This window comes from Furipterus horrens, unplaced genomic scaffold (assembly GCF_987537825.1).
Source record: "Furipterus horrens unplaced genomic scaffold, mFurHor1.1.pri manual_scaffold_4, whole genome shotgun sequence".
NCBI lineage: Eukaryota > Metazoa > Chordata > Mammalia > Chiroptera > Furipteridae > Furipterus > Furipterus horrens.
In genome coordinates this window covers 62065422-62091868 of record NW_028327174.1, presented here as the reverse complement: position 1 = coordinate 62091868, position 26447 = coordinate 62065422, and the positions used below count along the sequence as shown (strand labels likewise).

Below are 26447 nucleotides of genomic sequence, written 5' to 3'. Positions count from 1 at the left end.
GAAACAAGAATTGAAAAATATGAGGAGAGGCTTGGTAACCTCTGGGACAACTTTAAAGGTAACAACATCTGAATAATAGGGGTGCCAGAAGGAGAAGAGAAAGAGCAGGAAATTGAAAGCTTACTTGAAAGAGTAATGAAGGAAAATTTCCCTGATTTGGCGAAGGAAATAGACATACAAGTCCAGGAAGCACAGAGAGTCCCAAACAAGTAGTTCCCAAAGAGGACCACACCAAGACACATCATACTTAAACTGCCAAAGATTAAAGATAAAGAGAGAATCTTTAAAGCAGCAAGAGAAAAACAGTGTCATCTACAATGGAGTTCCCGTAAGACTGTCAGCAGATTTCTCCAAAGAAACTTTGCAGGCAAGAAGGGACTGGCAAGAAATATTCAAAGTGATGAAAAGCAAGGACCTACAACCAAGATTACTCTATCTAGCAAAGCTATCACTTAGAGTGGAAGGACAAATGAAATGCTTCCCAGACATGATAAAGCTAAAGGAGTTCATCATCACCAAGCCCTTATTATATGAAATGTTAAAGGGACTTATTTAAGAAAAAGAAAATCAAAACTAGGAACATTAAAATGACAACAAGCACAACTATCAACAACTGAATCTAAAAACAAAAACAAAACCAAACTAAGCAAACAACCAGAATCATAGGTATGGGGATCATTTGGAAGGTTATTGGCTAGGAGGGGAAGAGGGAGAAAGAGGGAAATGGTGCAGGGATTAAAAAGCATAATTGGTAGGAACAAAATAGAAGGGGATGTTAAGAATAGTATAGGAATGAGGCCAAAGGACTGCACAGCCCATGGACATGAACTAAGGGGTCCCCCCTTACTTTCTGTAACTACCTGAAATCATTTTGCTGAATTATTACATGAAACATATGTTGTGCCTAACATGAATATTGTAACATTTTTATAACATTGTCTAACATAATCTATGCACTGGTCCGATTTGCATGGAGAAAACTTTGGAAAATATTATCTTCAAGAATAGAAGAACTGTCATTTAAAAGAGAATTGGAGTATGTATCATCCACTTCAGGAATAGATATATTCACTTAACTGAAAATTCTAGTGTGAGCATCTTATGTTCTTAGATGCTTTTATAACTCTGTTACATAATAAAATCCTATGAAGAAATAGTGTAACGTAAGTCATGGCTGTAAAAGGGAATGGAATTTGAGTGACCTGTGTGTGTGTGTGTGTGTGTGTGTGTGTGTGTGTGTGCGTGCACGCGCACGTGCATCTGTGCACATGCAAAATCTGTGGGAGGGAGCTGATGGGTGGAACTCAGCACAGTTCATAGCACTATAGAGATAATTAATGAATTTTATACCTGTTTAAAATTAATTTAGGAACTCATAAAAACTGAATGGCTTTCCACTTTCATGGTAGTTACACTCTTGTAAGGGAGACAAAGATACTATAATATAAAATGATAAACCAGCAATTTGAGGCAATATAGGATAATAATAGGTAGCACTTAGTGTTCTCAGTGTTACAAACATAGTGTATGTGTATTTTCTTATTTAATTCTCACAGAAGCTATATGAGATTGGTGCTGTTACTGTTCCTATTTTAAAATTAGGAAATTGAGGCCTAGGTCAACCAAAGCCACATAACCACTGAGTGCCACAGCTGGGATTGGAACTTAGATCTCATCATATTCTGCAACTTCTAAGCCTCTACAACTTGCTTCCTTGTGCTTCAGAACAGAAATGGATTGTGGTGAGCTGGAGAGAACAGGGAAGGTAAAAGATTGATTCTGAAAAAAGTACTGAGGCTTTTGGGATGCTATTGGAAATATCAGAAGAGTATTAGCAATATGTGAATCACCATTAAAAATGTTTTCTTATCACCATATGAATTATTTTTTTATAGGACCTATTAGAAATGCACAATAAAAGTAAAATCAGGTTTTGTAACTAGAATGAAAAGTCCTTTCAATGGAAACACTGGGCTTCATGAAGGACAGGCACAATACTTTAGATATAAAACATATTTCTTTAAATGACATTGGGTAGAATTTTATTTCTGAAAGCAGAAAAGTACAATGAGAATTGTGCCATATCTCCCCTAGATCAGTGAGTAAGTGAGATTAAATTACTCACTTCTCTTAACAAGTATCGTTTTTATGTGAAAACATTTACTTTCAGAGTCTTAAACTGTTCCAACTGGGCCACTGGTTTCTCTGTGTTCCTTACTGTTAAATTCTGAATATCATGTTTAATGCTAACTTCTACCTAACAGGTACCACCAATAGAGCAGCACACCATCCAAGGACTCAACTCTGTCCCCTTTCAGATCTCAAGAAGCTGTCCGTTCATGGCCAAAGTGCCTTTCAACCCTTAACTACCCCCTCCAGGAGGAGCTGTCAGTCCACATAAGCCACTGGCATGGCTGTCAGTGTGCCATCTTTCACAACAAATACAAAAGAACCCGAGGGACTTTCAGATCACAAAGACTCTTAAGTGAAATCCCTTTCAAGTTCAATGGGAACGGAAATGAATTTTACTTAGGAAATTCCTCACTGGCCTCCCCTTTACAAAGCAACGCAAACCTAGAGAGAAAGGATCAGAACTTCATTTGCACATTATTTCCACAACGTCATCAACACTTCTGCACTTTTTGGGGGGTGGGGGGCTCACTTCTCCATTTACTAGAATAAACAGATTTGGAGAGGCACAAAACACTTAAGTTTCACATGACTACAAAGTGATCACAAATCCCAAACTTTTAGCCACAGGTATTTCACTTACTCTTTAAAGTAAAAGCTTTCAAAACATCTGAGTTACCCTGATACACAGAGACCCTAAATATATGGGAACTACATATTTTTAAATGCTTGTATGTCCTGCTCTAACATTGTCTTATTTAAATGGAACTCAGCATAAAAGGGATTGAAATATATATGCAAATGTTTTAGAGATAGTGAAATTAATCTGTACAACATGGAAAAAAGTAGAGTGTGTACAGAAGTTATGCAAGGAGCCACTGAGCCATCTGGGCTTCCACGGCTTGTGCTGTCCATTCTGGTGCTGACTAATTTTCTCCAACAGGTTATTCACCTGGAAACAAAGCAATTGGATCTGTTCGTCCCATGTCGGTAGGGCTTCTCGTGTTTCAGAATGAACTATTCCATCAATCTGATCAATAAATCCATTCATATGTCCTTCTGTTATCGTTTGTGATGCTATCTTTTTGGTCTTAGCTACAGGGATCTCTAAAAGAGCTCCAAGTTCTTCAAAGGTAATATTATTATAAAATTTGCTTGCAGACAACAAATTGTGTTCAGTAACAGCTCTGTCCAAGATGCTAGAACCGTCAGCTGTAGTTGCTTTTTGGTGAGGCATCAGCATGGCAGCAAATTCTTGAAGTTGATTTCCTCTGATGATCCTATCAAGGTACATTTTCTCTAGGATCCCATAAGCAGCAAGTTGCTGGCATCTTTCATCCTTAAAAAGAGTAGCTAGCATTCGAGAACGCTGTTGTCCTGCTGATGCTAAGATGGTACAGTGCAAAGCATGTTTTAAGGCCTCTAGTCTTTCACTTTCATGCACTATTGTCTTTTAAGAGAGCTCATCGTACTGTTGTGCAGCTTCAATGAATTTTCTTCTATAATCAAGAACATGTGCATAGCATACCTTATAATGTATCTGTAATTGTTTGTTGGTTGATTCATTCTGAAGCAATGATGCTCGATTTATGTAAGCCTCTGCCTGGACTGGATCATCATCCTCTAGGTACAGTCCTCCACTGGGGAGGACTCCTCAGCCACCACCACCACTGCCACCACCTCCACTGCCTCCATGGCCCATGGGTCCTCATCGCCCTCAGCCTCTGCGACCATTGCCACCACCCTGATTGAAATGTGCTGGTCAAGCAGCAAATATAGCAAATGATACCACTGCCTCTCCCTTCAGCTTGCCTGTTTCCCCTGTCTGTGTACAGATTAATCACGGGCTGTCCTGTTTTCTTATTTGTCTCAATAATACCAATCTGCTTGAAGTAACCAGCCACAGACTCAATTGTAACATTTTCGCCCAGGCCTTGCACGAAGACGGTGTTATTGTCTGAGTTATCCTGTTCAGAGTCATGACGTGATCTTAGGTCCCAAGGGCCACCAAATATGTTGAAGCCACCACCATCCTTTCCACCCATGCTGCCTCTGCTTCCATGGCCACCTCCATGATCTCTGGGTTCATAGCCACCACTGCTGTGGTTATAACCACCACCACACCCTGGTCTCACCCCCTATGTTCCAGTTGGCCTCCCCTGCAGCCACTGTCACCACTACCACTCTGGTCCTGATTGCCATAACCGCCACCACTGCCGCCACCATGCATGTGATACTGATCTTGGCCCTTGTTACCTCCCCCCCCCCCCCCACCACCTCCACTGCTACTGTTGTACTGGTTCTGCTGCCATAGCTCTGAGGAGGGTTACAGGAGTGTTGCTGCTGGCCATAGCTATGTTGCTGTCCACCAGAGCCAGACTGCTGCCCACAGCTCCCATTTGGGTTGCTCGTAGTTGCTGCTCTGAGAACTGCTACGATATCCTCTCGAGGTGCTGCTAGGAGCTGGCCGCTGGCCATAGATAGTCAGGATAGGACTGGTATCCATAGGATGACTGAGAACTCTGGTCACTGCCATAGCCAGCAGCTGAGTCATATCCCTGGGGAGCAGAGTGAGTGCCATAGCTGTTCTGGATCTGTCCATAAGGACCATAGGTGCTCTGGCCATAGCCTGAGTGTCCCCTGACCGACTGACTGTAGGCGCCAGAACTCTGATGTCCATAGGGCTGATTGCTCTGCAGGCAATAACCCTGCCCAGGTTGGGTGGGGTAGGCCCCATAGTTTTGGGTTGCTTGTTGGTTATAGTCATTTGAGGCCTTGGTGCATGTACTTGATGCTTTCTGTATATTAACTCAGTTGATCTGCACAGCAACCGTAAGAGGTAAGACTGTTATTCTCATTTTATAGATAAGAACATTAAGGCACTGCGAAATTAAAGGATATTTGCAAGTTTGCACAACCAGTCTAGAGCTGGGATTTGAACCCAGTCTGATGTTTTTTCTTCCCATGATTACTGGAATAAATTTGGGTGGAGGATTATTATTTGATGGATATTATAATATTAAAAATAATGTTCTACCTTTGAAAGATGGAAAATGAATAAGCAAATATTTCATATATAAATGACAAGTCAGGTTAGCATTCATTTTTTTTTTTTTTAAGTATATTTTATTGATTATATTGTTACAATAGTTCCAATTTTTTTTCCCCTTTGCTCCCCTCCGCCCAGCACCCCCCTTCCCCAACAATCCCCTCTCCAAGTCCATGCCCATGGGTCGTACATACAAGCTCTCCCGCCTCACCCTTTCATATATTCTTCTTCTTCTTTTTTTAAAATTAATTAATTAATTAGTTAAATATTTTAACAATAAAAAATAACAATTCCTCCCTCTCAGACTTAAGACCCTTTACAATCTTATAAAGGACAATGGATGAAGGTCTCGAGCTCCTCTAGCTGCTTCAAGCTGGACATGGTCGTCGTCCTACCTACCCGTGGGTCAAGAAATCCCTAATAAGAGTGGGGATGTGGAGGGGAGGGTGGCCTTCCCACAAGGGGAAGGATCGTGCAGACTCCAGGTTGGTTGGCTGTCTCTGGACAACGGCATGCTTGGTTTGACAGGCTGGCATCCTTGTTGTATTCTGGGGGCAACAGGGTTAAAGGACATCATTTAATCCGTAACCACTAGATGACAAAAGACAGGTATTAATTTTTCAATGTCCCACATTAGGGAAAAGAAGGGCTTCTTTGGAGGAAGGTGTGCCAGGTACATCTCACCTGTCCAAAACCCTTTTGCCCATTATACTTATTTTGGACTGAGGGAAATATTTTAGGTTTCCCCCATCTCAGGCCTCTGGGCTTTTTCTGTCCAAGCCATTAGGATAGAAAAGAGAAACCAGTTTTAAAGTGAAGCCCACAGACCACCCCGTTCTTCACCAACCCAGCCACTTAGTTCAGCCAAACCATTGAGTCTCAGGAGGCAGCAATGCAGACAGGATTAAGTGAGGCCTATGCATACAGATAATCACTCAGGTAATGAGATTGTAGGCTTATGCCCTTTGAAAACAGAAAACACATGTTAATTTATGTAACATAACCCACATACAAGTCTCTAAATCTGTAGGACTGTCTTATCGGAAGGAAAATCCTTGTCCTTCTAATATTCACTGAACTTGCATTTCTATTCTTTATATTTTTATTCCCCCCCCACTAAAAAATTTTCTGTTTGTTTGTTTTTCCACTACAGTTGTCTCACTTTTTTTCCCCCTCTTGCTTCCCTGCACCCTGCCCCCCCCCACAGTCAGTCCCCACCCAGTTGTCCATGTCCATGGGTCATTCATACATGTTCTTTGACTAGACCCTTCCCCTTCTTTCCCCTTCTCTCCCTCCCATCTCCCCCTTTGTTACTGTTAGTTTATTCCTTGTTTACATACCTCTGGTTCAATTTTGCTCATTTGTTTGTGTTGTTCATTAGTTTCCTGTAACAGGTGACAGCATAAGGTAATTTTCTTTTGTTGCCTGGCTTATTTCGCTAAGCATAATTCTCTCTAGTTCCAATCATGTTGTTGCAAATGGTAGAAGTTCCTTCTTTCTTTCAGTACTTATTCATTGTCATTTTCCCCCTTTGTACTCGTGTTCCTCTCTGTCTCTCTGTTTCTTCATCTTCTTAAAGCAGACCCTTTAGCATCTCTTGCAATGCTGGTTTGGTGGAGATGTATTCTTTTAGCCTTCTTTTGTCTTGGAAACTCCTTATTTCACCTTCCATTTTGAATGAAAGCCTTGCTGGGTAGAGTATTCTTGGTTGTAGGCCTTTGTTTTTCATTGCTTGGAATATTTTTTGCCATTCCCTTCTGGCTTGTAGTGTTTCTGCTGAGAAATCTGATGATAGCCTTATTGGAGCTCCCTTGTATGTTATTAGTTGTTTCTCTCTTGCTGCTTTTAGGATTCTCTCTTTGTCTTTGAATGTTGGCATTTTAATTATGATGTGTCTTGAAGTGGGCCTGTTGGGGTTCATCTTCATTGGGACCCTCTGTGCTTCCTGGACTTGCGTGACTCTTTCTCTCGTCATGTTAGGAAAGTTTTCTGTCATTAGTTTTTCAAAGAGGTTTTCTATCCCTTGCTCTTCTTCTTCTCCTTCTGGAATTCCTATGATACGGATATTATTACGTTTCATGTTGTCCTGCAGCTGTCTTAGAACCTCTTCAGTCTTGTTCAGTCTTTTTTCATTTTGTTGCATTGTCTGGGAGTTTTTGTGTAGGTTGTCCTCCAGCTCGCTGATCCGATCTTCTGCTTCCTCTAGCCTGCTTTTAATTCCTTCTACTGTGTTCTTCAATTCAGAGATCGTATTTTTCATTTCCTCCTGGCTCTTATTGATAGCTTCTATGTCCTTTTTCATGCTCACGTAATTTTCTGTGAGTTCCTTGTAGTTTTTCTGGAGTTCTTTGAAGTTTCCGCTGAGCTCATTCAGCTTCTCCATAATCCATGTTTTGAATTCCATATCTGATAGTTCGCTCCCCTCTATTTCATTTAGCACTCTTTCTGGGGATTCTACCTTTCCTTTTGATGGGAGGTTGTTTCTCTGTCTCCCCATTTTTTTGACTCCTATTGTTTGTTGGTGCTTCTTGGAATGATCTGCACTTCCTGGATCTGCCTCTGGTGGCGTCAGATCATGTACCAGTCTGGCCCTAGGCAGCCTGTTGGAGACTTCCAGGGATCTACTGCTGTTGTCTGTCTTCTTTGATTGTTAATCTATTCAATCTGTGATTAGCTGTCAGGCTTAAGGACTGTGGGTGTGGCAGCTTAATTCCTGTAGGCAGGGCTTTTGCTTCCCCTCAGGCTGACGCCACTTGGAGGGGAATGGTCTACCCGCAGTACTGGGGATGAGTCAGCACTGGGACCCAGTCAGCTGCTCCTCCAGTTCTCCCCTCAAAGCCACCGTGCCAAATTCTCCCCAAGTGTCTCCAGTCCTCTCTGCCTTCCCTCTGCTTGAGCCCAGGGTAAGTGGTGGCCAAAATATTTTCGTATGTGATCCACTTAAGAGCTCTTTTTCTCCTGCTGTTTCTCTCCGGCTAGCAAGAAAGCCTGTGGCTTTTCGCTTTTCACAGCTGATACTATTTTACTTTCCACTCTGTCGCTGTAGGCTGGGAAGCCCAGCTGGGGGTTTAGACCCTGCCCTTCTCAGGGGGAATCCCCGGCTGCTGAGCTGTTTCTCAGCCCCTTCAGCTGCCACCCGTGGGAGCCCAGCCAGCCCTTCCACGTCTCCGCACTCCCTACCGGTCACGTTGTGATGTAGCGGCCTTTTCTGTCTCTCCGTGGTTATAAGACTTCTCTCCAGCTGGTGTTCGGTTCGTTATTCCAGATGATTTCTCCAAAATTACATTGTAAATCCAGACTAGTTCTAGGAGGAAGTTAGTGTAGCTTCCACTTACTCCTCCGCCATCTTGTTTCTCTGTTCTTAGCATTCATTTTTGTAAGAATAAGATATTAAGCTATTATTTAGAATGGAAGGGCAGATAAAGTGCTTCGCAGACAAGGTAAAGCTGAAGGAATTCATCATCACTAAACCCTTATTATATGAAATGTTAAAAGGACTTATTTAAGAAAAAGAAGATCAAAACTATGAACATTAAAATGATAACAAACTTGCAACTATCAACAACTGAATCTAAAAACCAAAACCAAAAACAAACTAAGCAAAAAATCAAAAGAGGAACAGGGTCATAGGTATGGGGATCATTTGGGGGGTTATCAGCTGGGAGGGGGGAGGGGAAGAAAGGGGGAAATGGTGCAGGGATCAAGAAACATAATTGGTAGGAACAAAATAGACAGGGGAATGTTAAAAATAGTTAAGGAAATGGAGAAGCCAAAGAACTTACACACAGGACCCACAGACATGAACCAAGGTGGGGGGATTGCTGGAGGGAAGGGAAGTACCAGGTGGAATAGGCAAAGGGGGGCAAAGGGGGAGAAACTGGGACAACTGTAACAGCATAATCAATAAAATTATACTTAAAACAAGAATAAGATATTAGTTCAATATAAACATTTAAAAGTTCTGACTTTTTGTGACACAGTTGAGTTTTTTTCACCAGGTTGGCCTCCTTTAGTTAGTCTTAGTGATGTCTTCATAAGTTGTAGGAAACTTATCTTCATTAACTGATCTCTGTGCCTTGAGATCCAGAATGACCTTTCATGTTAAACCTGGAAAGTGCTCCTGGGAAAAGGAATTGGATATTTTAACTCTCCCTATATTTTCAGTTAAAATTTATCTAAATTATCCAATTAGAAACAAACTCATGTTTTATTTTAAGGGTTTCCAAAGAGTTGAGTCTCCTTCAGTAACAATTTTATTTGTAACTTTCACAAAAAGTAATTATATCTAGGTTGTTTAGCATCTTAAATTCTACAAAGATGAAATGTGGCAATTCTTTGCCCTTTATACATTTGAAGATCACCACTAGAAAGCTAAAGAGCTAAGGGATATCCCAAATTAAAATTCTAGATCTAAGGCAAGCATAAATATTTGGAGAGGGGGAAAAAGGCAGCTTTGTTTTTCTAGCTTAGAGCAATGACAAAGTACGTAGTAAGAAAAAAACACGTGTTTCCCCCCTCCCCACCCTACTCACCCACCACTCTGCTCTGTTAAGGAATAAGGTAGGGGGTAAACTTATTTGGAATAGTAAATCAGCAACATTTCAGAAATTTCTTCTGAAATAATATGCCTGTTAATCCTCTATATAAATAAAATAATACTTAGAGAACTTGCTGAACACTACATGACCTTTTGTTTTGAGGACCCAGGATGAATGAGAAATGGCAACACTAAAGATTTGAGGAAAAAATAACCTTGTTAATGGGAGAATAGTTAAATTATTAGATAACAATGCTATAGAATACTAGAAAATCATTGAAAAGATTGAGGTAAATCTATAAACACAGATAAAAAACTGTCTACCATGTACTAAGTGGAAAAAAAGTTCCAGATTAATATATATGATATGATTTATCTAGTATTAAATATATTCTAATATTTAATGTTACAAACATATATGGTATGATTAGTATGTTTTTATATGCCTGGAAGGATATAAACCAAACTGATAATAGCAAGGTACTTTGAACAGTGGGATAGGAGGAGTAGGGAGAGACTGGAAACTTTTATCTTTTACTTTATACATTTCTGTACTGTTTGAGTTTGATAGATAATTTTATTTTATCATAACCAAATATTATGTTTAAAACTTTAAAAATTATATAAGGAGCCTTGGCTGGTGTGGCTCAGTGGATTAAGTGCTGGCCTGCAAACTAAAAGGTGGCTGGTTTGATTCCCAGTCAGGGCACGTGCCTGGGTTGAAGGCCAGGTCCCCAGTTGGGGGTGCATGAGAGGCAACCAATCGATGTTTCTCTCACACACTGATGTTTCTCTTGCTCTCCTTCTCCCTCCTTTCCTCTTTCTCTAAAAATATATAATAAAATCTAAAAAAAATAAATAAAAATGCAAAAAAATTATATAATGAAAAAATTTCCCTGTGGTATTATCAAACACTGGAATGAGTTACATAAACAAATCATGTACTATAGAAGGCATTAAAGAATCAATCTATGATAATGACTAAAAGTAGGGGGAACTGAATTTCAGTAAACAAAAATTCTATTTCCACTTTTTTCCTCTTTTAGAAAGCTACTCTTTTACAAGGTTTCCTATAATGTTAGTGAGCTCAGTTTTGCTATTGGAGGTCAAAAGCCATACAGGTAAGGAGAGGATGATATGATCGAGTTCAATGGAGGACTGTTCTCTTTTCAGTGCCTCTCCTAACTCTATGTGTTACTGACCTTCACATTTGACCTCTACCTCAACTCTCTGCCCTGAATTTTAGGTCTGCAAACTGTTACCCACTGGACATTGCCTCTTGTAGGTTTTTTAAAGTCAGCATATTCAAAACAGAAATCATCATCTTACCTTCTGGGACCTAACCTCTGCTGTTTCCTAACACAGGGCATAATGCTATTATCCCCAGATTACCTAAACCAGAGTTCTGGATGTTACCTTTTTACCTTCTCTCTCTCCTTCACCAATGGCCACATACAGCCAATCACCATATGATTTATTGTGCTTTACTATATCTGGGTAACATCCACATCTTTCCGCTGAAACACACTCAGGCCCAGTCTGGGCTCCTACAGTATTTTCCTAGCTGGCCTCTGCCTTCACTCTTGGCCCTCTCTAGACCATTCTCCATTACAACAGAGGACTCTTTCAGAAGCAGAGGATCTGATCATGTAATTCCTCCCTAAAGCCTTTGAATGGTTCCCCTAGCCCTTAGGAGATGGTTCTAAACCCTTTAACAGCTTACACAGATCTTCCTCCTGTCTTTCCATTTCTTCTGGCCTCAACTACTGTGTCCTTCCCATCCTTGCCTTACACTCCTGAACCAAATAAACTCACAGTTCTCAGAAAGCTCCCTGTTTATTTTTCCTCTGGGCCCTAACATGATATAATGGCCCTTATTCTAGAACCCTACTCTCTATTCCTCTTCCCCTTCATGAATTAATTTCAGTTTATCAAGCTTAGCTTACTATAGTTTTCTCTAAAAATAATTTCTCAAAACTAAGTTAAGAGGGGCCCCTCCATAACATTCTGAGCTTATACACCACATAACACTTACCAGTCTGTATTATGATTGCTTATTTGATTATATGTTGCCCTATTATGCAGTGTGCCTCTTCAGGGCAGGGACTTGGTCACTGGCACATAGAGTATGCCAATAAGCCTTTAGAGAATGAATGAATGAACGAACGAACAAATGAGTGAATGAATGGATGAATGAATAAGATAGAGGTAGGGACCAGATCATAAAGGGCTTCAGGGCTAAGAAGTTTGGATTTTATCCAGATTTCATAGATCTATTAGATTGTTGTCACAGTCAGCCTTCTAGTGAAGTAGTTACTTGTGATGTGACTATCTCTTCCAGTAATTTTGAACTGCTGGAAAGCAAACAATGTCTTTTTAATTTTTGTATTTTACTTACTTAAAACAGTGGTGTGCACATAGAATGCATTCAGTGAATTGATGGCATTGTTACAGAACCCCTGGGCTGCTCCAATTGAAAACAAACCCACGGGCTCTTTAGTTAGGGGCCCGATTGCCCGCCGCCAAAATTATAACTCTCAATATCAGAGTTTGGTGAAAAGAAAAAGAATTGTTTATTTAACAGTTATATAGATTTAGTTATTTGCGGATTTCTGTTATTAAGTCTTATGCTCTTTAAAACACCCACAAACACATATCCTTGCCTCGCCCCCTTCCAAACCAGGCTAGTTTTAGGAAAGCTAGAGAAACCGTTTCCCTACTTTCCAAACAAAGTTCAGCTTTACCAGCAGCTGCCAATCATTCAATCCTGATTGGGGAGGTCCTTTCTGTGCTGTGTTGCCCTCCAGCTCTCAATGCAGAACTGCCTGGATTCTCAGCCTCCTTGCAAACTGCCTTCTTCCAGCAAACCGCACAGATCTCCTCTCCTCCTCAAAACCGCATGGCGAGAGCCTCTTAAAGCAGCCTGGAGACCCCTTCTCCAAGCCACACGGAGAAGGCCCCTTCACCAAGCCACGTGGAGGGAGCGAGAGAGCGAGACCCTGAGAGCGAGAGCCCGGGAGCGCGCGAGAGAGAGAGCGCCAGAGCGCGAGAGAGCCCAAGTCAGAGAGCGCGAGAGAGTCCGAGTGAGAGCACGAGCGAGAGCCAGAGAGAGTCAGAGCTAAAATGTCTGCAGCTGCTTATATATCCCTGACTGCGTCATCTGACGCAGTGGGCGTTGCAAACAGTTCTGACCATTCACAGACCCTTACGTAGGCTCTGTGTGCTTTCCATACCGTCCTCTGGTTCAATACCCCTCCCATCTACCTGAGGCTTTGGATGCATTAAAGCCATTTTGCATAAGAAAGACACTAGCCACCAGCCTCAGGCAAGTGGAGGCATTCCAAAAGCTGCTTCCTTCTCCCCATCCCCCAGCTGCAAGCTCTGGGGATTTTTGGACTCCCTTGTTTCTGTAACAGCATCAATAATTTTGATATTAAGTTATGGTCAAGTTTTAAAAGGTTGTATATCGGGGGTTGTGTAAATGAGTTAAGAGTAAGTTTTAAAAGATGCATATTTATTTCCCACTAAAGGAACCAAAGTTTCTTACAGAAATGACTGATTCTAGATCTGGGGCAGGAAATATACAAAATGAGTCTGAAACAGCTTGTGCCAGAATGCAGAGTAACAGGACCCTAAAGCACCTCAATCCACTAAGCCCACATGAAGGCTCTTAATAGCCAAAGATGGAACATTTGAGTATTAGAAAAAATAATGAATGAGATGGTTGAACGCAATAAATATATAAAAATTTAGAAGTGTATAATGATGCGTGATAGAGAAAAGGTCCTCCCCCACCTCCACACAGAAAGAGATAGAAACACATCGAACTTCATTACTCTACAAATTAGCAAACAAATGGAAAGAATTAAGCATTTATCCTGCCTTTCCTGCATGAACTGTAATCAGTTCAGGGTAATCAAGCAGCCCAAGTTAATGAGGGAAAATTCCATTTTACAGAATTCCAGCTAATGCATGTGAAAGATTTAACAAAATTAGAAGGTTACCATTTTTGCAACTCCTAATCAAATGATAGATTCATGCAGCAATCTTCAATAGATGAAACCATTAGACAGATGAAGCAGAACTTCAAATAAAGGGATTATTTTGTAAATGAGTAAACTCATTGATCAGTCTTAGCATCACTTAAGTGGGACAGACAGATTTTTGTGCCTTATGATTTGATGTAATATGAAACACATAGCACCACTTATGAATTATCTCATTAAAACAATTAAATCTGAACCTGACTTTAAAGTGTGGGTATGTGAGCCTTCAAAAAGGAATGAAATTCTGACAAATGTGACAACATGGATGAATCTTGGAGAAATGATGCTAACTGAAATAAGCCAGACATAAAAAGGCAAATGTTGTATGATTCTACCTATATGAGGCACCTAGAATGGGCAAATTCATAGAAACAGAAAGTAGAATGGAGGTCACCATGGGGAGAGGGGAATGGGAGTCATTGTTTAATGAGTAAAGAGTTTCTGTTTAGGAAGATGAAAAAATTCTGGAATTTGATAGTGTTGTTTACACAACATTATGAGTGCACCTAATGCCACTGAATTGTACACTTAAAAACTATTACAATGGTAAATTTTATATTTTGCATATTTTATTTCAACTTTTAAAATGATAGGCGTGTGTGTGTGTAAGGGAATTAATAAAACATGATTAGCAAAATGTTGAAATATTATATATTGAAGCTAGGTGGTTGGTATGTGGGGTTTCTTATGCAGTTTTCTCCTTTTTTGTGTATGTTTGAAAATTTCTATAGTAAAAGTTTTTAAAAGACTTAGGAAACATAACAAGCAAATATAACAAGTATCTTATTTAGATCTTAATTTTAACAAACTGAATAGAAAAGATATTTTTAAGGCAATAGAGGACATTTGAATATGGACTGGGCATTAGACAATACCAAAGAATTATTGATAACTATCAGAGAAGGAAAACTCTGATTCCAAAAAACCTCCGCTGCCTTGCGGCATACCTCTTCAGGGGAAAGGCTAAGGGAGTAAAGCCCGACAGAAAATCCGGAGCCGGAGTCCCTAAGGCGGTTTGACATTGTAGTCAACACCGGCAACTCCTGCGGCGCACCTGAAGCCAAGCTGCATTGACTCCGTCTTTCCCTTGGACCCTTCAGCTGCGAAGAGAGGGGGGGTCTGCTGCATGGGCAACAGCAGACCCTCCATATCACCCTGCCCAGGCTCTGTAGCTTCAGCTTCACTGGAGAGGACACTCCAGCGTCATCGCAAGATGTCGATTCAACACGGGAGGAGACAGATACCGTGTGACTCCCGAGTCGGACTGCACAGCCATTCTCGGCGGTGCAGATAGACTCTTAAGAAGCTACACCATCGTCTCTCGAGACGGACGGCTGCCGACAACGACATTGATAACTATATTGGGTGTGATAATCATGTCTTTGTAAGAAAATGTTTGTTTTATTTTGATATGTAGAGGTTAAATAACCCCTGGCTGGTTTGGCTCAGTGGATTGAGCGTCGGCCTGCGAGCTAAGTGTCGCTGGTTTGATCTTCCAGTCAGGGCACATCAGAGAAGGAAAACTCTGACTCCAAAAAACCTCCGCTGCCTTGCGGCATACCTCTTCAGGGGAAAGGCTAAGGGAGTAAACCCCGACAGAAAATCCGGAGCCTGAGTCCCTAAGGCGGTTTGACGTTGTAGTCAACACCGGCAACTCCTGCGGCGCACCTGAAGCCAAGCTGTATTGACTCCGTCTTTCCCTTGGACCCTTCAGCTGCGAAGAGAGGGGGGGTCTGCTGCATGGGCAACAGCAGACCCTCCATATCACCCTGCCCAGGCTCTGTAGCTTCAGCTTCACTGGAGAGGACACTCCAGCGTCATCACAAGGTGTCGATTCAACACGGGAAGAGACAGATACCGTGTCACTCCCGAGTTGGACTGCACAGCCATTCTCGGCGGTGCAGATAGACTCTTAAGAAGCTACACCATCGTCTCTCGAGACGGACGGCTGCCGACGACGAGAGGTTAAATAACATAATGTTTGTGATTTCTTTTTGTAAAAGTATGGTAATAGAGATAGCTTAGACTTTCTACATGTTTTCATATGTTATTCTAAAAGAGTATTAGTTTTAATTTTGGTGTTTAAAGTGATTTTTAAGCTAATTGTATAATAAAATAGGCTCTAACTTTGTATATATATGGCTTGAATTTGTTCCTGAAGGCAAGAGGAAGAGTTCTACCACTATCTTGACATAGAAAAAGTGTATATCTTGCAAAGTTAATTCCTGAAGGCAACATATTTAAAATGTAGTGATTAAAAATTAACTCTCAGGGATACAGTATATGTACAAGATACACAAGAAATGGTCTTTGCCTGCGAGAGACCTTCAGCTTAAAAGAAGTAGATATTTTTTAGGTTTTCAAATTAGAACTCTGTCACAAAGGTGAGTTCTATAACCTAAGCATTGTGAACATACACACAGTGCTTCTGAGATAATATATGAAAGCTTATTCCAGTTGTAAAGCATTATACAACTTTAAGGTATTATTTTATTAAATGTCTGGGTGAAAAATGAAAAAAATATAGGCAAAATAGAGCTTATCATTCAAGTATCCTTTTTTGCAGTGTTATTTGTATGATGTTTTTTAGCTGATGAAAAATAGAGTATCTGTTAACATGAATGTGATTTCCCCTTATTCCTCAGTTGAAATTAATGGAGTCTTCTGGCACTTTTTTCTTATTTAAATTAGTCAAAGAAAGTTTGTCATCTATGTAAAAGCAAAAATACTCTGGCCGCGGGATTTTTAAAAATATTATATTTAATTATTTATCACGGATTTTTCGCTGTATCATGGGATTTTGCGGTACTGTATACGTATGTTGTTAAAGTCACGTAGGTTTTCCTACTTCGCGGCGGAGGTCTAGAACGTAATATACGTGATAAGTGAGGGAATACTGTATATGCCCTGGCTGGTTTAGCTCAGTGGATTGAGCGTCGGCCTGCGAGCTAAGTGTCGCTGGTTCGATCTTCCAGTCAGGGTACATCAGAGAAGGAAAACTCTGACTCCAAAAAACCTCCGCTGCCTTGCGGCATACCTCTTCAGGGGAAAGGCTAAGGGAGTAAACCCCGACAGAAAATCCGGAGCCGGAGTCCCTAAGGCAGTTTGACGTTGTAGTCAACACCGGCAACTCCTGCGGCGCACCTGAAGCCAAGCTGTATTGACTCCGTCTTTCCCTTGGACCCTTCAGCTGCGAAGAGAGGGGGGGTCTGCTGCATGGGCAACAGCAGACCCTCCATATTACCCTGCCCAGGCTCTGTAGCTTCAGCGTCATCGCAAGATGTCGATTCAACACGGGAGGAGACAGATACCATGTCACTCCCGAGTCGAACTGCACAGCCATTCTCAGCGGTGCAGATAGACTCTTAAGAAGCTACACCATCGTCTCTCGAGACGGACGGCTGCCGCCGCCGACTGTATATGAGACCTCAGTTTATATATGAATTGACTTTTAGTATGAAGATATTACTGTGTTTTTTCTTATGAAATTTGTTTTGGCCTTTTGAAAAAAATGGTTTAGTATTACAGTCTATTATCATACGTGCCAAAGGATAAAAAGTTTGTTTCTAAGGATCTTAGTAAATTGCTGACTCCTATTGGGAAAGACTAGAAAACCAATTTCAAAATTATTCTGCTGATATTGTATTTTTTTCTGAGCTTTTGCAAGTTATTTTGTTTGTGAAAACTACATTACTGCTGTTTTTGAAGTTCTCAGAGAATAGAGGGACTTTACAACTATTTTAAAAATGTAATGTGAAATTAGAAGTGGATATATAGGAAAGTGGGATATCAAATTTTATTCCTACTTTATTTAGATGCTACTTATTAAACACTGTGTGATAAGCACATATGTCATTAAGGTATCAAATAGCACAATGGGACAAGTACTGTACTATCATCATCCTCATTTTATAGATGAGGAAATTAAGGGAGAGAGAGACCAAGTAACTTGCCTGTGGCTATCACCAAGCTAAGTAGGGGCAGATCTAGGATTCTGATTAACCTGTCTGATTCCCCCCTCCCCATGCTTATAATCATGCTCTTCTATTGTCACTGAATTTTTAATGACTGTTTCTCTTCCCATGTCTTCACAGAGAAAGACGGTTTTCTAGGAAGTCTGAATTTGTGTCTTAATAAGACAGGCTTATTGATTGGGTAGGGGAGAATATTTTAGTTGTGTTTTTTAAAAGATGTTATTTATTTATTTATTTATAGAGGGGAAGAGAGGGAGAAAGAGAGGAAACATTGATGTGTGGTTGCCTCTCATGCACCCCCAACTGGGGACCTGTCCCACAACCCAGGCATGTGCCCTGACTGGGAATCCAACTGGTGACCCTTTGGTTTTCAGGCTGGAGCTCAATTCCTTGAACCACACCAGCCAGGGCATGTTGTTGTTTTTTTTTAATAGAGGGGGCGGTAGTGGTCAAGAATTAAGACTCCATCTATGTAGCTGGCATCAAGATTTCTGAAGGGGTAAAAATATTTTTAATTCAATTCAGAAATTCTAAGAAGTTTTCATCAACCTGAACAGAACATGAAACATGTCTTCTACCATTACTCTGCACCCTGCTTTTCTGAGTCATTAGTTGTGTGAACTTGGACAGGTTACTTAACCTTTCCGACATTCTATAAATGTAACAGAATACTAATCTCCAGCTCTACTCCCTACTGGTGATAGAGCCAGTGCCTGAAAAGTACCCAATTTGGGAAAACGTGATGGACTTAGAGGGTGTTACACTAAGTGAAATGAGTCAGGCAGAGAAAGACAAATACCCTATGATATGATATATATAAAATCTAAAGAACAAAATCTAAAGAACAAACAGAACAGAAATAGACTCACAGAGACAGAGAACAAACTGATGGTTGCTGGATGGGAGGGGGATGGGGGGTTGTGCGAAAAAGGAGAAGGGATTAAACAATACAAATCGGTGGTTACAAAATAATCAAGGAGACATAAAGTATGCATAGGGAAAATAGTCAATAATATTGTAATAACAATGTATGGTGCCAGGTGGGTCCTAGACTTATCGGAGTGATCACTTCGTAAATTACATAAATGTCTAATCACTATGCTGTACACCTGCGACTAATAGAAAATAATGTTGAATGTCAACTGTTATCGAAAAATAAAATAAAATATCCATTAGTAACAAAGTTTTATATACCTGTTCAATAATTGTTGATATTCCTCAACTGCCGTTTATCATTTTTTATGTGTTTTCTTATGTTTCTGTAGATCTGAGGAGAAAATTAAGTGTTTCAGTCAGCTTAAATCTGAACTTTTCCTTAAAGACAATACTTTGAGGAAGATACTTTAATTACAGAACTTAAAGTAGCAGCCCAGAAAAACTTTATTTTGAAAAGGCTCTTCTGGAAAGTAGGTGTTTTATTTTTAATCTTCAAAACTTGTTTTACCTGTTTATCGAATGCAGCATATTCAAGGATAAAGTAAAATGCTGTATAAATGTCATCTTTGTATTTTGCTGCTGTATTTTATACTGTTGATTAAATTTAATGCGATCGTATCTTAACACTTGAAATGTTGTGATGTAATCAATATATGTGTGTGTGTTGGGGTGGGGGTGGGGTAGACAGAAAGAAAGGAGAGTGGCAGGAAAGATAGCTCACATGGTTTAGGTTCAAAATCAAAGAAAAGAGAGGTAAATAAGAGGGGAAGCTTCTGGCATGCAATGGACCTGAAAGGTCCCCCTACAATAAAAATACAATCTAAAAATTATTTTTGAGTATAGGACTGTTATTTTTAAAAAGGTGACTCCTGGAGAGTCAAAACAACCTAGTTCTCACTCAGTGAGTTACAGGCATACCCTGTAAGACTTCCCTAGTTTCACTTCCAGTTTCAGGGAAAAGGTGTTGAGAAGGTTTTGAGAAGCCCAGGCAGTGCTGGGGCTGATGCTAATAAGGCTGATTCTGGCTAGTGGTCTCCTACATAGTTGCCACCACTTTACTGAGTAGCTGTGCATTGCACAGCTCCCCAACCATACAACACAGTCCTGCCCATTTCTTAGATTCTAATGCTTCACAGGTAGGATGACAAACTGTTCTGGTTTGCCCAGACTAGGGTGACCAACTGTCCCAGTTGACCATCCCACTCAGGATTTAGAACATTCCTGTCACCCCAGAAGGTTACCTTGTGCCCTTTAGCAGTCAGTTCCTTCCAACCCAGGTCTTAGGCAACTACTGTGCTTTCTCTCACTATAGATGGGTTTGCCTGTCCTAGGATTCCACTTACATGGAGTTGTACGCTATGTACTCTTGTGTCTGGCATCTTTTGGCATAATATTTTTGAAATTCTTTGATGTTATTGCAGGTAGATAAAGATATTTTATGAGTGAAAATTCCTGAACCAGTGAGCAAGTGGGAAATAACAACTGATATTAAGCACTTAAAATGTGCTAAGTTCAAAAGCCCTGGCTGCTGTGGCTCAGTGGATTGAGCATTGGCCTACGATTCCCAGTAAGGACACATGACTAGGTTGCACGTCAGGTCTCCAGTTGGGGGTGCAAGTGAGAGGGAACCACACAGTGATGTTTCTCTCCCTATCTTTCTCCTTTCCCCTCTCTCTAAAAATAAGTAAATAAACAAACAAACAAATAAATAAATTATTTTTTAAAAATGTGCTAAGTTTACTATTCAGGCTTTACAAATACTATCTTATTAAATCCTAACATCAATTCCATGAAGGGATATTATTAAGCCCATGGTAGAGGTGAAGAAGCTGAATCAGAGTATATAAGTAATTTGCCAAATGTCATACAGCTGATCAGTAACAGAGCTGGGATTTGAACTCAGGAATCTGGCTCCAGAGTCAATGTGTAAAGTAACACACCATGCTAATGTAGTAGGTCTCTCTGTAAGCCCAAGTACTTCCGATAGGCCTGGTGTACATCTTGTTCCTCCCCTACTTTTCCCTCTCTTCACCTGCCATCCTCAGCCTCTTCTCAGGCCTTATCGCCTAAACAAGGGCACAAATATCCCTGTTTAAACAAAGAATCTAAGTTGTCATTGTTAAAAAAAGTTTTAGGGGAAAAATGAATAATAGAGGAATAGAAAAAAGAAGCAATTACATTATATTTCTCATTAGTACCAACTTGTCTGATTTCATGGACCAGTGCTTATTTTCATGCTTGATTTATCTCATGAGACTGGAAAGGAACACACAAAAAAAGGTTCCCCACTCTTAAGTCAGTGTTTATTTCGGCAGAAATGACAATGTGCATTTCCACTGTATTAACAGAATTATTAATATCATCCTGCACCATCTTCATAGGCTACATGAGTGCTCTACATTTGTTTTTGTAATAGTAAACATTTTTTAAATGAGAGATTATCTGGTCTTGATTTTATTATATATAGACCCCAGTTAATATATTATTCCAGGGTAACTGAATGACTTGCCTGAGATTATACATCAACTTCTGGACAATCTTCATTCAATATTAATGATTGAGCCATGTCTGGAAGGCATACCAACCCCCTCCACCCACCCCCGGCTTCACACTTTGGACTTTAGCTCTTGCACTGTTCACCAGGACAGTGGTCTCCTGATTGTAAGTAAAAATATGTTTTCCATTTGGGTAATGCTTGTATTAATGAGAGATATTTAAATCACTCCCTCATTAAAGAAATCATTACTTATTATTTTTGTTATGCGAGTATAGAGTTTTACCAATAGACCCTGAACTTCATCTTCTTTCCTGCTTGCTTATTTCCTAGTGAACAAACTTTGTGAGACTTGTCAGAGTCTAGGGATAAGAATGCACTTCAATATAAAAGCCAAAGAGCTGATGAGCTGGTGTAAGTACTAACTGGATAATCATAGATATTTTTTTCCTTAGGGTGTTAAAGATAAATAGAAGGCACTAGAGAAAATATAAACTGTTTTAATGATTAATGGTGCTTCAAGTTTTACCTCACATAGATTTTTAAAAATAGCATTCATTTTTTTCTAATTTTGAAAGAAAGACCACACAAGAAACTAGTAATATTGGCTGTCCTAAAGGGGAAAAACTGGGTGTCTGGAGGAAAGACAATTTTTATTGTATTTTCTTTTTTACTTTTGAAATTTAGAGTCAAATATTACCTAATTGAAAAAGTTAAAATTATTTTAAGAACGTAGTACATGATTATTGTAAAAACTGTGGGAAAAAAGTTTAAGAAAAAAATTATATGAAAATGACTTCTAATCCTGACATTCAGCTATTCACTCATTCAACAAATATAGCTGAGTGCTTACTATGTAACAATCAGAGTAGGCACTCAATCAGTATTGGTTGATATACAGAATTTCCTTCCTGTACTTTTTTCTACATAGATATCTGAGTGTAATTTTATTAAGAATTACTGACTTTGTGCAATTCTGAACTTGTATTGAAATCATGAATTTTCATGCTTTTTTTTTATTTGTTTTCTAGGGCATGCATTGAAATTGTACAGATTCTGTGACTGATGTTCAGAGAAACCAAAACTGAGTTGTCATGTCTGAACACATTGGCAGCTAAGAAGTAAGGTCTATTAGAAAACAGAAAATATTGGGACCTTGTAGTTGCAATCTATTAACTACTCTTTTGAGTGTCTTCCAAAACTCAAAGCTCTCTAAATTCTCTGTTCAATCTCCTTATAAGTATATTAAACTCTTTTTTGTTTCTCCATCTCCTTCTGTGATGAACAGATTAATTGGCACATACTGAGTTCTCTCTGTCTCTTTGGATTATTAGCATAATTTTATCTTTTGTTATTGTCTGATGAACTTGAAAAAGACCAATGACCCATCGTACATTAAAATCCAGAGGGCTTCTCTGCTAGAATTTTTCAGAGTACCCTTACACTTACACAACAGAAAAATTACATTGCAAAGACAGAAATTACAGTAACTTCATTTAATATATAGTTATGCAACCTTGGAGTGAATGATGCAGGAGGGCTTATTAACATATAGCATAAAGTGCTATAATAAAGATACTCTAAAATATGTGGCCCAAAGAAGATAGAAATTTACATCTATCACATAACAGTCAAGAGTAGATAGTCAACCTTTCCTTCACAGAATCACCCAAAGACCTAGGTTCCTTCCCTTTTGTTGCTCTGCCATTATCTATCAGAATATCTTTGTCCTTATGGTTAAAGCTGGCTTATCTACTTGATTTCATTACATCCTGTGGGAAGCAGTGAGAGAAGTGGCGGGAAAGCAAATTTCTTTTTTAAGCAAGGCATGTAAGACTTTTGCATGTAGCCTTCACTAGCTGAGAACTTCAGGCATGTGGCCAAAACTAGCTGCAAAGAGGCTGGAAAATGTGTCTGTAGTTGCACAATTATGTGCCCAAATAAACTTTGGATGGTGATGGGAACATCTGTAAATAAAAGGAAGAATGCATGAATGTATAATAGAGGGACAATAACATTCTTTGTCACAAAAGGTATGTGTTTGTATATTTTGCATATTATCTGCATATTATCCTTTTTATAGTAAGCATTTTTTTGGCTTTTCAGGCCCTATAGTCTCTGTTGCAATTACTCATTTTTGTCACTGTATCACAAAAGCAGCCATAGACAATACGTAAATGAATGGGCACAGCTGTGTTCCAATAAAGCTTTATTTACAAAAACAGGCTCTGTGCTATTTGGCTTGCAGGCCAGTTTGTTGACCCCTGTGTTAATATAAGAAAATACACTCTTGTTATTTTCTCTGCATATGTCCAAGATGGAAATTTAAGATTATTTCTAATATTTCTATCCTCTCTCACAGTGAAATTATTGCTAAATCATGTTACTCTTTTTGTGTCTCTTTTGGTCCCTACGTTCCCTATCCAAGTTGGAAAAAGAAAAAAATCACTCTTACTAACCTCTACTATATAGTGTTGTATTTTAATTGTTCTGTCTTAACTTGGTTTGACCACATCAGCCACATCAAGTTTCTTTCCTGATATGACTAATTCTTTTCATGTCCTTCAATGCACATGTTATATTGCTGTAACAGAGTGTGGTTGTAATATATACTAACTTTTCAGTCACTTTTCATATGTATAGGGTCATCATATTATCCATATCATTGCTAGCATGGTAAATATCTAATGTAACCATATTAGTCTTCTATTGCCCTGTAACAAATTACCACAAACTCAGTGGCTTAAAACAATGTAAATTTTTTATCTCATGGTTTCTGTCGATCAGGAAATCTGGGCATTGTTTTGTTAGATCCTCTGCTCAGGGTCTCAAAGCTGAAATGAAGGTGTCAGCTGAGGTTGCAATCTCATCTGAGGTCCTCTTCCAAGCTCATTCGGGTGATTGTTGGCAGAATAAACTGCCTTACAGCTATAAACTCATGATGGCTTGCTTCTTGGCAGGAGACTATGTCTAAGTTCAGGGAAGGCCTGAACTCTCTTTTAAAGGGCTCACTTGATTAGATCAGGTCCATTCAGTATAATCTTCCTTTGACTAAGCCAAGTCAACTAATTAGGAACCTTAATGAAAGATGCAAAATCCTTTTACCAGTCACAACATAATCATATGAGTGATACTCCAACATATTTACAAGTCCTACCCAAATTTAAGGGTTAGGGTTAGGGTTAGGGTGTATATATATATGGGCAGAAATCTTGGAAGCCAGATAGAATACTGCCTATCATAATAGCACATACTGACTTCTGAGGCAATGAGTTTGCCTTTCAAAGCCTGTATTTTAAAATATAATATGTTCAAAATTCTTAAATTGGAAACAATGACAATTAAAACAATGAAAGTATCAAACTGTTGGCACCATTTTTTAAGGCTGTGAAGTCAATCCTGTAAGTCTTTATTTTCAGGCTGAAACTACCATTTAGATTAAAATTTCTTTTAACTATTATTAGCCTCATGGATTTTAAATTGAATTGGCAGAAGGGTAGATTACAAATTAAATCCCATTTGAGCGAATAAAAAAGCACTTAATCTTTTCAATATTTTCCTCTATTTTTTCATAAGTTCAGAATTTATTAGTTTATCCCACTTCCTTGTATTCTTCTTGAAATATACTATAATCCTTTCATGTTTCAGTGTTGTAATGATTGAATTCATATATTATCACCGCAAGTGAACCAGTTTTTGAGCATTCCTTCCCTTAGCCTTAGATATATGATATTTCAAAAAGAAGCTGTTGCTGAAAATAAAGGACTAAAATTAAATATAACAGTGAATGGAATGTCAATTCAAACAGTATCAGGAAAAGCTTCTAAATGGAGTGTTTTGTTAATTTTGGAAGGGTCTTTTAAGAGTAAGCTTGGCCAGTTTAAAATAGCTGAATAAAACATTAGCAAATATCCTGTAGGACATATCCTGCCTTTTTTTTTTTTTTTTTTTTTTTTTGAGAAATGTGCTAACTGACACGATTCTTTGCAGATATGAGAACTAGATTTATTTTTTGAGTTGGAGAAGGGAGAATTGCATTTAATTAGAATTTTTTGTTAATCATGAATTTCTAATCATGGTAATGATTTAAATGATTGTAAAAAGATTAAGAAGCCTCAAATATTGCTAAACAAGGACTGTTTATAGTCTCATTCCATTTTTGAGAGGAATGCTTATGGTTAAGGGAATTTTTATACACTCCTATATATACATTCTTTTACTACTCCTACCTGCCAAAGCTACCCTGATCTTGTCTTCAGTTAGGCAACTGTATTTCTAATGGTCTGCTTTCAGCTCCTTTCAAGCATACATGGGTTGTACTACACATATGAAGATGGTGTTACTAACCCAGCTCTTCAGAATGCTCAGTTTGAATTATGATTGTTTTCTTTTTCTTTTCAAATCATATGGTATATTATTCAAACATGTAGTAACATTTAAGATGTTTATTACTGCACATTAGTGAACAGTACATTGCATTTGAAAGCAAAGGACCTGAAGTGTAATATCAATTTTATAAACAGCTAGTGGCCTTCAGTAGAACAGATAGCCTCTGAAATCCTTTGTCTAAAAAACGGTTGTAGAGTCAAAAAACTTGTGGTCAAATAAGCATTTTAAGAAATGCTTCAGGCCTGGCTGGTGTGGCTCAGTTGGTTGGAGAATTGTCCTGTGAACTGAAGGGTTGAGAGTTCGATTCCTGATTGGGTCGCATGCCTAGGTTGTGGGTTTGGTCCCAGTCGGGCATGTAAGCGGGGCAAGCTCACAATGTTTCTCTCTAACGTGGATGCTTTGCTTCCTCTCTCTCTCTCTCCCCCTGTTCCCTTCTAAAATCAATGAGCTTGTCCTCAAGTGAGGATTAAAAAAAAAAAGAAAAAAATGCTTTATACTGTTTCTTTGTCCTGGAGATATATAGTGCATGCACATTAGCATATTAAATAAAGCCTCTGAGAAGTCCTGTAGTAAAGATATCCAGCAAACTTGGTTAAATCAAGTATTTCTCATTCCTCTTTTTTAAAAACATTAAAAATAAATTCTTACCCAAGGATATGTTTTATTGATTTTAGAGAGAGAGGAAGGGAAAGAAGGGAGAGAGAGACAGAAACATCAATGTAAGAGAGGAAGATCCATTAGCTGCTTCGAGTATGCACCTGATCTGAGATTGAACCGGCAGCCTAGGTATGTGCCCTGACAGGGGATTGAACCTGCAACCTTTTGATGCATGAGACCATGCTCCAACCAACTGAGCCACCAGGCCAGGGCTTATTCCTCTTTTGAATGCAAT

General features: G+C 39.3%; 1 protein-coding gene across 1 annotated transcript in view; it reads left to right on the top strand.

The window, feature by feature from the left end:
- Window positions 1-26447, top strand: part of CUNH12orf56 (chromosome unknown C12orf56 homolog) — a 102051-nt gene that overhangs the window by 34741 nt on the left and 40863 nt on the right. The window contains 6 exon segments of the mRNA XM_090275146.1: window positions 3758-3885; window positions 10763-10837; window positions 19002-19075; window positions 19078-19146; window positions 21517-21580; window positions 22198-22287. Of these exon segments, the coding sequence (XP_090131272.1) occupies window positions 3758-3885; window positions 10763-10837; window positions 19002-19075; window positions 19078-19146; window positions 21517-21580; window positions 22198-22287 (500 nt within the window).